The 15,832-nt window shown below is 52.5% G+C and overlaps 1 protein-coding gene across 1 annotated transcript; it reads left to right on the forward strand.

Moving 5' to 3' along the window:
* The first annotated feature begins 1,086 nt into the window (after nucleotides 1–1,086).
* Nucleotides 1,087–15,032, forward strand: CCT3 (chaperonin containing TCP1 subunit 3). Its single transcript, XM_082275460.1, has 14 exons — nucleotides 1,087–1,216; nucleotides 3,135–3,196; nucleotides 3,272–3,322; nucleotides 4,215–4,277; nucleotides 4,899–4,995; nucleotides 5,771–5,888; nucleotides 7,997–8,183; nucleotides 10,187–10,336; nucleotides 10,419–10,551; nucleotides 11,665–11,746; nucleotides 11,832–12,012; nucleotides 13,367–13,612; nucleotides 13,718–13,849; nucleotides 14,736–15,032. The coding sequence occupies exons 1-14, from the start codon at nucleotides 1,189–1,191 to the stop codon at nucleotides 14,838–14,840; spliced, it is 1,635 nt and encodes a 544-aa protein (XP_082131586.1). The 5' UTR covers nucleotides 1,087–1,188; the 3' UTR covers nucleotides 14,841–15,032.
* The last annotated feature ends 800 nt before the right edge of the window (nucleotides 15,033–15,832 follow it).

Consider the following 15,832-nt stretch of genomic DNA (forward strand, 5'->3'; position numbering starts at 1 on the left):
CCTAGACCGCCATGTCCCTCAGTTAGAACCTCCTGGGGACCTCAGTCAGAGACTGCCATGGTCCTCAATTAAAACCTCCTAGGGACCTCAGTTAGAACCTCCTAGGGACCTCAGTGAGAGACCGCCATGGCCCTCAGTTAGAACCTCCTAGGGACCTCAGTTAGAACCTCCTAGGGACCTCAGTCATAGACTGCCATGGTCCTCAGTTAGAACCTCCTAGGGCCCTCAGTGACAGACCGCCATGGTCCTCAGTTAGAACCTCAGTCAGTTACTGTTATGGTCCTCAGTTAGAACCTCCTAGGGTCCTCGGTTAGAGACCGCCATGGTCCTCAGTTAGAACCTCCTAGGGACCTCAGTCCTAGACTGCCATGGTCCTCAGTTAGAACCTCCTAGGGACCTCAGTAAGAGACTGCCATGGTCCTCAGTTAGAACCTCCTAGGGTCCTCAGTTAGAACCTCCTAGGGCCCTCAGTCATAGACTGTTATGGTCCCCAGGTAGAACCTCCTGGGGACCTCAGTCGGGGACCGCCATGGTCCTCAGTTATGGGAAATACATTGAATAATATTGGGGGGTTTCTATTTTTCCCACTAATGTGACCACCAGGGGTCAGTGTTCTGTCGCCCCTCTGGGGGTCTCTCCATTGTATTCAGTAATAATTATTATGAGGTGACTCCTCTGAGCCCCATATAGTTCTATAGTCTCCCCCATCCCCCAGCCTCCCCCCATTCATTCCTAACTTCCCTTCCGCACCCTCTCTGCCCTAATTTAGTCATTGGAAAGTGTCACCAATGACAGGAGACCAGGAAATACTCCAACTCCCAGCATGCACCTGTGCGGCCTATACAACTCTATAGGGCGCCCCAGGCTTGTTGCTAGGCGATGATTGTAGGTTCCTCATACCTGGACTACAACTCCCGGCATGCAGCTCGTTCTGTCATGGCCGCGCCTGCGCGCTGGGCCAATGGTTGCCATGCGGCTTCCAACGGATGGTGCGGCGTCAACCAAGCTCGCTGAGCCTAGCCCCGGTAGACACGCCCTCCGGGCAGGGGATTGGCGGAGGCGCGCCGGCGGCGGGTGTGATTGGCTGAGACGGCGGATCTGCGCCGTTAGTGTGCGCTCAGGAGACGGCTCAGCTCTTTTCTTTCTCCAGAAGATTCTCCGCGCCGATCCCCTCTGAACTCCGCCACCATGATGGGCCGCCCGGTTCTCGTGCTCAGTGAGTGTCCCTGACATAGCTGGGGCCCCTGTGCGGGGGGGGGGGGGGTGAGAAGGCCCAGACCGGGGTTATCATGACTGGACACTGTATAAGACATGGAGGAGGGGCCCCTGAGGGCCACAGGAGAAGGGCAAGGAGGAGTGGCCTCAATGTGGGCCCCTGAGGGCCACTGTCCATATAAAGAGGGGTGCAATAAATGTAGGAAGTCATGTTAAATGTGGGGCCCCTGAGGGCCACAGGGCGGGACTCCTACATGAGGGGCCTCTGCATAGGGCAGGTGAGTGCCATGATAGTTGAAGGGGCCCCTAAGGGCCACAGGAAAAGGGGGGATGGTATAAATGTGGGGTCACAATCACATTAGAGTGGTGGAATCAGGAATATGGGGCCCCTGAGGGCCACTAAATATAAAGCAGGTGGGCAGCATCATAACTGAGGGGCCCCTGAGGGCCACAGGAAGGGGGGGGGGTTAAATGGGCCCCTGAGGGCCACTAAATACAGAGCAAGTGGGCAGCAGCATAACTGAGGGCCAAAGGAAGTGGGGGTGGGGTAAAATGGGTCACTAAATACAGAGCAAGTGGGCAGCATCATAACCGAGGGGCCCCTGCGGGCTGAAGGAAGGGGGGAATAAAATGGGCCCCTGAGGGCCACTAAATACAGAGCAAGTGGGCAGCAGCATATCGAGGGGCCCCTGAGGGCCGAAGGAAAGGGGGGGTTAAATGGGCCCCTGAGGGCCACTATACAGAGCTGGTGGGTAGCATCGGAACTGAGGGGGGGCCCCTTAGGGCCGAAGGAAGTGGAGGGGGGTTTAAATGGGCCCCTGAGGGCCACTATTCAGAGCAGGTTGGCAGCATCATAACTGAGGGGCCTCTGAGGTTAGGGGGGCGTTAAAATATGGGGCCACTAAACACAGCAGGTGAGCAGCATTATAACTAAGGGGCCCCTGAGGGCCGAAGAAAGGAGGGGTTAAAAATGTGGGGCCCCTAAAAGGCCGATATGCTGAGCAGTATCGTATCTGAGGGTGGGGGGGGGCCCTCTGAAGACCATTATACACAGCAGGTTGGCAACATCATAACTGAGGGGCCCCTGAGGGCCAAAAGAAGCGGAGGTTAAAATGTGGGGCTACTATGCAGAGCAGGTGGGCGGCAGTATAACTGAGGGGCCCCTGAGGGCTCTTGAAGGTAAGGAGGAGTTATAATGTGGGGCCCGTAAAGGCCACTATACACAGCATCTTAATAAAGGGGCCCCTGAGGGCCGAAGCAAGAAGGGGTTAAAAATGTGGGGCCACTATACACAGCAGGTGGGCAGCATCATAACTGAGGGGCCCCGGAGGGCCGAAAGGACGTGGGGCCCATGAGGGCCACTATACACAGCAAGTGGGTGGCATCATAACTGAGGGCCGAAGGTGGGGGTGGTAAAAATGTGGCGTCATTAATGTGGGACCCCCCCCCCCCCCCAAGGGCCACTATACAGAGCAGGTGGGCGGCGGCATAAGTGAGGGGCCAGTGAGGGCCAAAGAAAGGTTGGGGGGGGGGGGTTTAAAAATGTGGAGTCATGAATGTGGGGCCCTCGAGGGCCACTATACACAACAGGTGGGGGTGGCATCATAACTGAGGGGCCCCCAGGGAAGGCATGGGTGGTGTACATGGGGGTCACTATACTGAGCAGGTAGCTTCATAATTGAGGGGCTACTAGGTGTGTATATGAGGGGCCACGGTATAAGTCTGATGGGCAGTGTATTAGGGGCCCGGGGGTGTCTGGATGTGTCAGTCTGCTCTGTATAGTTGGGGCCCCTCTTGACAGCTTTGGGTGACATTGGGGGAGGGGCAGTTTATGGGCTCCCCAGGCTCACTATAGGGTTCCCTTAGGGTCGGGGGACATTGATATTCTGCAGCATCTCACTGATAGTCTCGTATTTCAGGTCAGAATATGAAAAGGGAGTCTGGAAAGAAGGTCCAGGCCGGGAACATCAATGCAGCCAAGGTAACCCCCTCTCTCTGAGTCCACTGTCCAATCACTGCTAACCATACATGTCCTGACTGTGTGTGTCCTCCACAGACCATCGCTGACATCATCCGCACCTGTCTGGGGCCCCGGGCCATGATGAAGGTAAGGGCCACATGTCTGGAGGGCAGGGAGATCTCTGCTGTGTTTATGATACAGAGAAGCCTCTGCTTGGGCCAGGCTCACATTTCCATATTTGATGCTGTCTTCCTTCCCAGCAGGCTCCACCCCCTTCTGTAAACTACAGGAGGGGGTGGAGACTAGACCAGCCACTCTGCACAAGGAGAGAGAGCAGAGCTTTAGGAGTGGCCCAATATGCCCCTCCCACTACAGTCAACTACAGGAGAAGGCGGAGACAAGCTCAGACACCCTGCACAAAGAGAGGGAGACCTGTGGGAGGGGCCCAGCATGCCCCACCCACCACAGAGATCTACAGGAGAGAGTGGAACAAGCCCAGTCTCCCAGCCCAAGGGGAGAGCAGAGCTGTGAGAGTGGCCCAGTATGCTCCTCCCACTACAGACAACTGCAAGAGGGGGCAGGGACAAGCCCAGACACCCTGCATAAAGAGAGAACAGAGCTGTGGGAGGGGCCCAGCATGCCCCGCCCATTACAGAAAACTACAGGAGAGGGCGGAGACAAGACCAACTACTCTGCACAAAGAGCAGAGCTGTGGGAGGGGCCCAGCAGACCCCACCAACCACAGAAAACGGGAGAAGGTGGAGACAAGCCCAGTCACCCTGCACAAGGAGAGCATGGCTGTGGGAGGGGCCCAGTATGCCCCACCCACTATAGGAGAAGGCAGAGACAAGCCCAGGGTGATTGAGAGAGCAGAGCTGTGGGAGGGGCCCAGTATGCCCCACCCACCACAGAATTACTAGAGGGGGCGGAGACAAGCCCTTTCAGCTGGGCGTCCTGACTTTTTTTCATTTTTTTTTTTTTTTTTTTTTTTTTTATTTCCCTTTTTATAAATTATTGATGTTTTTGTCTTTCCTTACAGATGTTGCTGGACCCGATGGGTGGGATTGTAATGACCAACGATGGAAACTCCATCCTCAGAGAGGTGAGCGGCGTTCTCTGCGCTGAACAGTGTTTATAAACTCGTCACACGTCGCCTTTGTTTGCTATTCAACTACTTCCCTACCTGGCCGATTTATTTTTTTCAAATATTATGACACTTTTCACATACATGTATAAAAATCATCATAATTTTTCTAGAAAATATCTTAGAACCCTTAAACAATATATATATATATATATATATATATACAATATCCCACAAAAGTGAGTACACCCCTCACATAAAGCGGTATATAATAACTTTCATTGCTATCACAATGGATGAACAGCATCCCTTATGATAGCATGGGCAGTGACAGATCCTCTTTATGGAGAGATCTGGTGTCTAGTACCCAGTTCGATCCGAGGGGCCTGGGCAATATGATTGGTTATCACAACGATCACATGGGACAATTTACAGTGCTGATCTCTTCCCATTATAAACTCAGTGGTTGCAGATGCTGATCCAGTGATTCTGTTGCAGTGACAGAGGTTTTTTTTTTTTTTTTTTTTTTTTTTTTTTTTAAACCCTTTTTTGCCCCCTTATCCCCCCTCCCACACATACTACAAAAACACATCCTCTCTTCCCCATATAAGTAGGTCCCTGCTTTTCTCTTCATTGTAGATCCAGGTGCAGCACCCAGCCGCCAAATCCATGATTGAGATCAGTCGCACGCAGGATGAGGAGGTGGGAGACGGGACCACATCTGTCATCATTCTGGGTGAGGAGAATGGACTGTGATTTGAGATCAGGGGAGGAGGGGAGTGTGAGTGTGTGATCAAGGATGGGGGAGGGGGGGTGTGTGATCAAGGATGGGGGAGGGGGGTGTGAGATCAAGGATGGGGGAGGGGGTGTGAGTGTGTGATCAAGGATGGGGGAGGGGGTGTGAGTGTGTGATCAAGGATGGGGGAGGGGGTGTGAGTGTGTGATCAAGGATGGGGGAGGGGGTGTGAGTGTGTGATCAAGGATGGGGGAGGGGGGGTGTGAGTGTGTGATCAAGGATGGGGGGAGGGGGGGGGGGTGTGTGATCAAGGATGGGGGGAGGGGGGGGGTGTGTGATCAAGGATGGGGGGAGGGGGGGGGTGTGTGATCAAGGATGGGGGGGGGGTGTGTGATCAAGGATGGGGGGAGGGGGGGGTGTGTGATCAAGGATGGGGGGAGGGGGGGGGTGTGATCAAGGATGGGGGGAGGGGGGGGGGTGTGATCAAGGATGGGGGGAGGGGGGGGTGTGATCAAGGATGGGGGGAGGGGGGGGGTGTGAGTGTGTGATCAAGGATGGGGGGGTGTGAGTGTGTGTGATCAAGGGAGGAGGAGGGGGGTGTGATCAAGGGAGGAGGAGGGGGGTGTGAGTGTGTGATTGATGGGGGGGGGGGGGTGAGATCGAGGAGGGGGTGTGAGATCAAGGAGTGGGGGGGGGAATGAGAGCCTGAGATACAAGGGGGGGGGTGAGATCACGAGGAGGATGATGGATAGAAGTCTGTGCTCTGTCTTTGTAGCTGGAGAGATGCTGTCGGTCGCTGAGCACTTCCTGGAGCAGCAGATGCACCCGACTGTTGTGATCAGCGCTTACCGCAAGGCCATGGATGACATGATCAGCACTCTGAAGGAATTGAGGTGCCCGGATGAAACGCGTTGATATTCTGATGTTATGTTTGTAGGGCCGCCACGGGGAAATTTAATTTCCAATGTCTGACAAAGGTGGAAATAGAGCGATGAAATCTGTGCTGCCAGGTATTTGAACCCGGGGCAGGGAGGAGGAGATTCGCCTCAAGCTGGGAAAACTCTTCTCTGGTAGACTAGGACAGAGCTGGGAAGAGTTGGGGTCACCTCTGTCATATTTATGTCACTATTGGGGAGATTTTTCCTTTAGCACAGGAAGTGATGAGAATTCTCTACAGCTGGGACAGAAGCAATCACATGTTTAGTGAAGTGGGAAAGGTTTCATGTTGGAGCATCCATTCAATTTATTTCAGGTACTTGTATAGCGCCATCAGTGAACAAACTCCAGGCAGGGAGTGCCGTGATTGGGATAAACTGAGAACCCCAATGCTGCCAGGCGGAAGTTCTAACCACTTCAAATTAGATCATCTTCTTTCTCCCCACTTCCGCTTACTCTATATATTATATATATATATATATATATATATATATATATATATATATATATATATATATATATAATTATAATTTTTTTTTGTCATTTTTTTTTTTATTTTTTTTTTTTTTGTACCCTTAAAAATTTTACTTCCTTGTTTGCAAAGGGTGGTGTAGTCTTCTTCCACTCCAATCTCCAAAGATACACGTCGCTCATCCAAGAAGGCCGCGGAGCTGTAGGTGCCGAATTCTCGTGAAATCACCTGACCTTATGGCTACGTGTATTGTTAAAGGGTATCTCCCCCCCCCTTTTTATACCTAAAAATGAGGTTACTCCGCCTGTCCCCACGGCACTCCGGCGTCCTCTCCGCCTGTCCCCACGGCACTCCGGCGTCCTCTCCGCCTGTCCCCACGGCACTCCGGCGTCCTCTCCGCCTGTCCCCACGGCACTCCGGCGTCCTCTCCGCCTGTCCCCACGGCACTCCGGCGTCCTCTCCGCCTGTCCCCACGGCACTCCGGCGTCCTCTCCGCCTGTCCCCACGGCACTCCGGCGTCCTCTCCGCCTGTCCCCACGGCACTCCGGCGTCCTCTCCGCCTGTCCCCACGGCACTCCGGCGTCCTCTCCGCCTGTCCCCACGGCACTCCGGCGTCCTCTCCGCCTGTCCCCACGGCACTCCGGCGTCCTCTCCGGCGTCTCCTCCGCCTGTCCCCACGGCACTCCGGCGTCTCCTCCGCCTGTCCCCACGGCACTTCTGCGTCTCCTCCGCCTGTCCCCACGGCACTTCTGCGTCTCCTCCGCCTGTCCCGACGGCACTTCTGCGTCTCCTCCGCCTGTCCCGACGGCACTTCTGCGTCTCCTCCGCCTGTCCCTGCGTCTCCTCCGCTTGTCCCGGCGGCACACTCCCGCGGCACTTGTATGCATTGCATAGAATCATCCTCCACCCACGTCTGCCAGTGTACCAATCCGTACACTTGTATACTCCGTACGCTACCCCAGAAGTTGTGTAGCAGCATAACATGTGCAATGGCTTGGGGTCATGTGACAGAGCTGGCCAATGAGGGTCTTTTTCCTTCTCCCAGAAATAAGCAGACTCTTTAACTGGCCAGCTCTGTCGCATGATTGCTCTAACCTATGACCGCGAGGCATTGCACAGACAATGGGGGATGGGTGATTCTGTTCATTGCATGGTGCCAGATCTGGTCCCGTGTCATTAAGGGGCTGAGTGCAAGAACCAGGAAGGGACATGCGGCTACCCATGACAAACCTGGCAGGACGGGATGGGAAGGGGGGACAATGCAGGATTTGCTGGGCTTGTATGTAAGCTTATCCCAGCTAAACAAGCATCAGAGGTAATGGACCTACTGGGAATTTCCACGGCATGAGGAAAGGTCGGCTTAAAATAAAAAATACCAATGTTATTGCTTTCTGTTCCTTCCTGTCACAGTGACAACGGCTCACATTTCTTGCACATGTGTCACAGGAAGTAAAGGGAAACCCCCGCCGCCCCAGTGGGGGTCAGAGACAGTTTAACTTTTCCCCATTCTGTGTAAAAGTAAGAAAATGAAGCTTTAGGTCTGTGCCCTCCATGCCTCGCTCATGATGTCTGTCCACCCCCTCCTCCCCGCAGCATTCCCGTTGACACAAACGACCGAGAGCTGATGCTGAAGATCATCAACAGCGCCATTAACACCAAGGCCATCAATCGCTGGGCGGACATGGCCTGCAACATCGCTCTGGAGGCCGTCAAGACTGTAGAGCTGGAGGAGAACGGACGCAAGGAGATTGACATCAAGAAGTACGCCAAGGTGGAGAAGGTCAGTGGCGAGCGGAGAGATCGATATAACTCGTCTGGTGGTACTTGTAATAGAAATAAGCAGGACAGGTCCTCTTTAATGTGAGTTCTGGGGTCAAAAAGACCTCACATCTACACTTAAATAGAAAAAAAAAATTTGGCCCTTGAAGGCCGTTGGGCAGAAGTGATGATTGACGTCACTCCGGTCCTCCAAGGACATAGAGTGGAGTGGGGGCCATCTTGTCCTTGCTCGACTTCCCGCCCATCAGGAGAGGGAATCGGATAGTTTTCCCCGCTACCGCTTGCTCCGGTTAACGGGGAAAATGACCGGGAAGCGGCTGGGGCACCGCTCCCGCCACCCATAAGTGATCCTGTGGCGGATCCGCCGCTGGGACCACTTGTATGTTAAAGCGGACCACCCGCCGTGTGGAATAAAAAAAAAATGCCGGGGTTTTGGTAGCTATCTGCTGCCATGACACGGGTATTTAACGTCAAAGTAGCGTCGTAAATACACGGTGGGCGGTCCAGAAGTGGTTAACGCATGGCATGTTGGATATCAATTTACTCGGCATTACATAATTTTTTTACATTCTACACAAAAAAAAAAAATTGTATGTGTGTGTATATATATTATGTATATGTGTGTGTGTATGTATGTATGTATGTATGTATGTATGTATGTATGTATGTATATGTGTGTATATATATATATATATATATATATATATATATATATATATATATATATATATATATAGTATAAAAATTTCCAGAAAAATTGCGTATGTAAGACCGCTGCGAAAATACGGTGTGACATAAAGTATTGCAACGATCTCCATTTTATTCTCTAGGGTCTCTGCTAAAAAAAAGTATAATGTTTGGGGGTTTTAACCAGTTAAGCCCCGGAAAATTTTACCCCCTTCCTGACCAGGTGTGTGTTTTTTTTTTTTTTTTTTTTTTTTTTTACTGCGTGACATTAACTGACAATTGCGCGGTCGTGAGACGCTGTACCTAAACGAATTTGACGTCCTTTTTTTCCCACAAACAGAGCTTTCTTTTGGTGGTATTCGATCACCAGTGCGATTTTTTTACTTTTTGCGCTATAAACAAAAAGAGCGTAAATTTTGCAAAAATAAAATTTTTCACATTTTTTTTTTTTAATATGAAATTCCCCCAAAAAAATGTAAAAATCAAAATTTTTTACATTTTTGGCCAATTTGTTTTCTGCTACATATGTTGGGTAAAATAAATTGCAAAAAGCGTATTTTCATTGGTTTGCGCAAAAGTTATTGCGTTTTACTAACTAAGGAAAAGATTTCGGTCATTTTTGGTGTTTTTTTTTTTTTTTTTAACGAGTAATGGCGGTGATCTGCGATTTTATTTCGCGGGACTGCGACATTGCGGCGGACAGATCGGACCCTTGACTGACATTTTTGACACTTTTGGGTTTACCAGTGACATTACTACAGTAATCAATGCTATACATATGCACTGTTACTGTAAAAATGACACTGGCAGTGAAGGGGTTAACTTTTTTGAGAGGGAGGGGCTGTGTGTGTCCCTAGGGGCGTGTTTCTAACTGTGATTGGCTGTGACTTGAGGTGTAGGAACAATGATCAACGGTCCTACATAGCAGAACCGTATGATCACTGTTTCTACACAGGGGAGAATGACAGGCGGCTTGTTTACATTAGCCGCCTGCCTTTCTCCCACTCTAACGGACGATCGCGAGTGCCCGGCGGACATCGGGTCCGCCGGTCACACACGCGGGGGGGTCCGAGCGGGAGCGCGCCTAGAGCCTCACAGGCGATCGACGTAGTACTACGTCAATTTGCCTGTGAGGGGCTGACCGCCGCAGTAAATAGTCGTGCGGCGGTCGGCAAGGGGTTAAACTACAACCACACCTAAGGGGCGGTCCTCTACCTGCATAAGCCATTTTTTTTGGTAAAGGTGAATTCTCCCTTTAAGCAATCTCTGCTGATTTTACGTTTTTCCACTCAGTTTGTCGCCCTCTTGTGTCTGCAGATTCCAGGCGGTATCATCGAAGAGTCGCAGGTTCTGCGCGGCGTCATGGTGAACAAAGACGTCACACACCCCAAGATGAAGCGTCTGATCAAGAACCCGCGTATCGTCCTCCTGGACTGTTCCCTGGAGTATAAGAAAGGAGAGAGCCAGGTGAGGGCGCCCGATGGCCGCGGTTAGTCAGCCGGTGAGGCCTAAAACGTATTAACGCCGGTTTTATGGTCCTTCCCGGCAGACGGAGATCGAGATCACCCGGGAGGAGGACTTCTCCCGAATCCTGCAGCTGGAGGAGGAGTACATCCAGCAGATCTGCGAGGACATCGTCAGACTGAAGCCGGATGTTCTCATCACTGAGAAGGGGATCTCCGGTAAGGAGGGGGGAGGGGGGGGGATGCACTTTACATAATACAAGACCAGGTGCCCATCTATTCATGGGGTAAATGTGATGCTGTAAAGCTGAACTTCAGTATTGCACCGGTGTACAGGCTCCTCCCCCCTGGCCTGAAATGGCTGCTTCTGATTGCACTGCACACTGTGAGCTTCTCATAATGTGCATTAGAAGCTGCAGCACATCAGAGCTCCGCCTCCTTTTTTGTCTGGAGGACATCAGCATCATCTATGGCTTTACTCCCCAGCCTGACTGTCCCTGGCCCCGCCCCTTTCATCAGAGCTGGGGCAAGAAGGCGCATGTGCCCCAGACTTGGTGCTACAGACTGCCTTTTCCTGGCCCCACCCCTTTCATCAGAGCTGGAACAAGGAGGGGGGGCCATAAGGGTTACATGCCACTGACTTGACTGTTCCTAGCTCCCGTCTTTCCTCAGAGCAGGGATAAAGAGTAGGGGAGGGGCAGAAGGGGCATATGCTACAGACTGAAAGTCCCTGGCCCTGCCCCTTTCATCAGAACTGGGATAAGGAGGGGGCAGCAGGGGAACGTTCCCCAGACTTGGTGCCATGGACTGTTACTGGTCCACCCCTTTCTGGGATGGGGGGGCGGCAGAAGAGAACGTGCCAGAGACTGACTATTCCTGGCCCGCCCCTTTCATTCATTGGATTTCACTTCTTTCAATCATGGAGTCTCAGCATCACATGTGGGCGTTACCTATACAAATGCAGCCTGTCTAGGACCGCCCACTCCTCCAGACCAACAGCCGCCCATCAGGGCATTGATATTTGCAGAACCCTTCCCACGGTGTTGAGGGCTCTTGGAAAGCGTTCTGATGTTTTCAAAGCACCCTGCTGGCTCCTCCCACCTGCCACGACCTACCTGCATTGCCTAGAGAAGCACAGATACCCAGTAATTATGTTGTTAAGTGTAAAATAAGATATTTGATGAAAATGGGGAAGTTTTATTTAAAGAGGGACGTTATCCTGTTGATGAGGGGGCGGGGGAGGAACCAGGGAAGGCAATTTCTAAGCGTTAGGATGAATATATGAGTATTTTAGATTCTGCACGTATAATCCTGATCATATCTTTGTCTCAGATCTCGCTCAGCATTACCTGGTGAAAGCGAACATCACCGCCATCCGCCGAGTCCGTAAGACCGACAATAACAGGATAGCCAGGTACCCCCCGGGGGCAGGGATGCAGACCATGCGCTCAGGTAACGCTTCCATACATGTAAATGACAGCGCTGATTTCCGTACGCAGAGCCTGCGGAGCGCGCATCGCCAGCCGCACAGATGAGCTGCGAGAGGAGGACATAGGGACCGGCGCCGGGCTTTTCGAGATCAAAAAAATCGGAGACGAGTACTTCACCTTCATCACAGAATGCAAAGACCCCAAGGCTTGCACCATCATCCTGCGCGGGGCCAGCAAGGAGATTCTAGCTGTAAGTGACTCCCGGAGTTCAGTTAGGTCCAAACTTTCCAAACAAGGGGCCAGGTTACTGTCCTTCAAACTTTATGGCGGCCAGACTGTGGCCATTGGGGGTAGAAATTGTTGAGGCAGAATTGTGAAACGGTGCATCTTTAGTGTCTGTGGGAGGAATTGGTGCCCTGTGGTTGGTGTCTGTGGGAAGAATGGTGTCCCATCATTGGTGTTAGTGGGAGGAATTGGTGCCCCATGGTTGGTGTCTGGGGGAGGAATGGGTGCCCCATGGTTGGTGTCTGTGGGAGGAATGGGTGCCCCATGGTTGGTGTCTGTGGGAGGAATGGGTGCCCCATGGTTGGCGTCTGTGGGAGGAATTGGTGCCCCCGTGGTTGGTGTCTGTGGGAGGAATGGGTGCCCCGTGGTTGGTGTCAGTGGGAGGAATAGTGCCCCCATGGTTGGCGTCTGTGGGAGGAATTGGTGCCCCCATGGTTGGCGTCTGTGGGAGGAATTGGTGCCCCCATGGTTGGCGTCTGTGGGAGGAATGGGTGCCCCGTGGTTGGTGTCTGTGGGAGGAATGGGTGCCCCATGGTGGATGTCTGTGGGAGGAATGGGTGCCCCGTGGTTGGTGTCTGTGGGAGGAATGGGTTCCCCGTGGTTGGTGTCTGGGGGAGGAATGGGTGCCCCGTGGTTGGTGTCTGGGGGAGGAATGGGTGCCCCGTGGTTGGTGTCTGGGGGAGGAATGGGTGCCCCGTGGTTGGTGTCTGGGGGAGGAATGGGTTTCCCTGTGGTTGGTGTCTGGGGGAGGAATGGGTGCCCCATGGTAGGCGTCTGGGGGAGGAATTGGTGCCCCATCGTTGGTGTCTGTGGGAGGAATTGGTGTCTGTGGGAGGAATGGGTGCCCTGTGGTTGGTGTCTGTGGGAGGAATGGGTGCCCCGTGGTTGGTGTCGGTGGAACTGCTGCCTTTGCCTGCTAGTCGCTGTAGATTTGTCGATGTCACTACTGTGGTGTGCATGCTTCTCCTTGCTGGAGGGGAAGCTGTACCTGGGGACCCTGCAGTGCAAGGACCTTTCTGCTTCATCCATTCAGTTGGTCTGTGCTTCCTCCACCTCTATCATTACCCCTCCAGCCATCAGATCACCAGCGATCTGGATGGGCAGCTATGAAATGAGGAAGCAAAGTCCTGCCACTACCAATATGGCTGCCTGACACCTTGCAGAGAGACCACAGACAATCCTTGTTTACAAGTCCTTTGCCCTCTGCTGGCCTTGCCTGAGCACAGCTTCCACAGTAAAGGTCCTCCTAGACTTCAGGATATAAAATGTTGGTAAATTCCATAGCTCGGATATCTGATTGGTGTTTGTGCTTCTTACAGGAGGTGGAGCGGAACCTCCAGGACGCCATGCAGGTCTGCCGTAACGTACTGATCGACCCGCACCTGGTCCCAGGAGGAGGAGCCTCAGAGATGGCTGTGGCACACGTCCTCACCGAGAAGTCCAAGGTCATGACCGGGGTGGACCAGTGGCCGTACCGCGCCGTGGCCCATGCCCTGGAGGTCATTCCAAGGACGCTGATCCAGAACTGCGGAGCCAGCACCATCCGGGTGCTGACCTCTCTGAGGGTGAGGGTCGGCTACGACTACACTACAAACACACCGACACAAAACCGATTATCGCTCTGCTTTTTTTTTTTATTTTCTATAAAATGTATTTTATGTTTCTTAAAGGCAAAGCACACCCAGGAAGGCTGCCAGACTTGGGGTGTTGATGGGGAGGCCGGCGTCTTGGCTGACATGAAGGATCTGGGAATCTGGGAGCCGCTGGCAGTGAAACTCCAAACTTACAAAACTGCAGTAGAGGTGAGCTGAGATCTTCTATTTATACAGAGCTTACACTCTAATGTCCCCTCCCCCACAGTCACATTAGTCTCTGTACCAGAGGAGCTTACACTCTAATGTCCCCTCCCCCACAGTCACATCAGTCTCTGTACCAGAGGAGCTTACAGTCTAATGTCCCCTCCCCCACAGTCACATCAGTCTGTGTACCAGAGGAGCTTACACTCTAATGTCCCCTCCCCCACAGTCACATCAGTCTCTGTACCAGAGGAGCTTACAGTCTAATGTCCCCCCCCCCCACAGTCACATCAGTCTCTGTACCAGAGGAGCTTACACTCTAATGTCCCCTCCCCCACAGTCACATCAGTCTCTGTACCAGAGGAGCTTACACTCTAATGTCCCCTCCCCCACAGTCACATCAGTCTCTGTACCAGAGGAGCTTACACTCTAATGTCCCCTCCCCCCACAGTCACATCAGTCTGTGTACCAGAGGAGCTTACACTCTAATGTCCCCTCCCCCACAGTCACATCAGTCTCTGTACCAGAGGAGCTTACACTCTAATGTCCCCTCCCCCACAGTCACATCAGTCTCTGTACCAGAGGAGCTTACACTCTAATGTCCCCTCCCCCACAGTCACATCAGTCTGTGTACCAGAGGAGCTTACACTCTAATGTCCCCCCCCCCAGTCACATCAGTCTCTGTACCAGAGGAACTTACACTCTAATGTCCCCCCCCCCCACAGTCACATCAGTCTCTGTACCAGAGGAGCTTACACTCTAATGTCCTGTATGTAGTTTGCTATATCTCCCCCTATAGGATGAATAATATTCAGTGTTTCCAGCACTCTGGTAAGAAAAGCACAGACTGAGGAACATTTTATGTGACATTTTGTCTTTCCCTTCTGCACAGACGGCCATCTTACTTCTCCGCATCGATGACATTGTATCCGGTCACAAGAAGAAGGGGGAAGATCACGGCCGGGCCCCAGCGGCCCCAGAGAATCCCCAGGAATGAGGGTGGGAGGAGGCAGCAGGTCACATGACTTGGCAGATCCACCTGGAGGCCGATGCGGCACTTGAGCAGAGCACGCAGGCGGGCGTCCGACATTTCATCGCATTCTCTGTATACCCCGGTCCTGCAGGAGATTCTTCTTTTGTATTTATTACTGTTCAAGGATACTGTTCAGGGTGGGGGTGGGGTAGGGGGGACATGGCGCTCAATGGGGAGTTCCTAATATACACCGGCACTCTCTACTAATAAAACATAATTGAAATCAAGATTGACTCCGAGTTTTTTTCCTTTGTAATCTGTATTGGGTCTGTCTGATCTGGAAGAGATCACTGCCTGGGTGATGTGGGCACTTCCTATTGGCTGTTCAGGTGTGGGGTCCTAGAATCTAGAAGTTTCTCCATAGATTGGTTTTAGGAGAAAGCTTAAACCAATTGCCGACCGCCGCACGACTATATACAGCGGCGGTCAGCCCCTCCTGGGCAAAGTGACGTACCGGTACGACACTCGCCCACGAGCCTCTAGGGGGCGAGCGCGCGCCAATGGAGGCGTGCCCCCGCTCGAGTGACCAGCAGCTCCGATGTCCGCCGGTCACTCGAGATCTCCTGCTGGAGAGGGAGAAAGGCAGGCGGCTGAAGTAAACAAAGCCGTCTGTCATTCTCCCTGATGTAAACAAAGCCGTCTGTCATTCTCCCTGATGTAAACAAAGCCGTCTGTCATTCTCCCTGATGTAAACAAAGCCGTCTGTCATTCTCCCTGTGTAAACAAAGCCGTTTGTCATTCTCCCTGTGTAAACAAAGCCGCCTGTCATTCTCCCTGTGTAAACAAAGCCGTTTGTCATTCTCCCTGATGTAAACGAAGCCGTCTGTCATTCTCCCTGTGTAAACAAAGCCGTTTGTCATTCTCCCTGTGTAAACGAAGCCGTCTGTCATTCTCCCTGTGTAAACAAAGCCGTTTGTCATTCTCCCTGATGTAAACGAAGCCAGCTGTCATTCTCC

Source organism: Pelophylax lessonae (assembly GCF_965119305.1).
Source record: "Pelophylax lessonae genome assembly, chromosome: 13".
Taxonomy (NCBI): domain Eukaryota; kingdom Metazoa; phylum Chordata; class Amphibia; order Anura; family Ranidae; genus Pelophylax; species Pelophylax lessonae.

Excerpts from the sequence above, each read along its gene's own strand:
- CCT3 (XM_082275460.1), top strand. The coding sequence starts at position 1,189 with ATGATGGGCCGCCCGGTTCTCGTGCTCA. Across the intron at positions 11,747-11,831 it reads GACAATAACAGGATAGCCAG|AGCCTGCGGAGCGCGCATCG; the intron begins GTACCCCCCGGG and ends TTCCGTACGCAG. Across the intron at positions 12,013-13,366 it reads CCAGCAAGGAGATTCTAGCT|GAGGTGGAGCGGAACCTCCA; the intron begins GTAAGTGACTCC and ends TGCTTCTTACAG.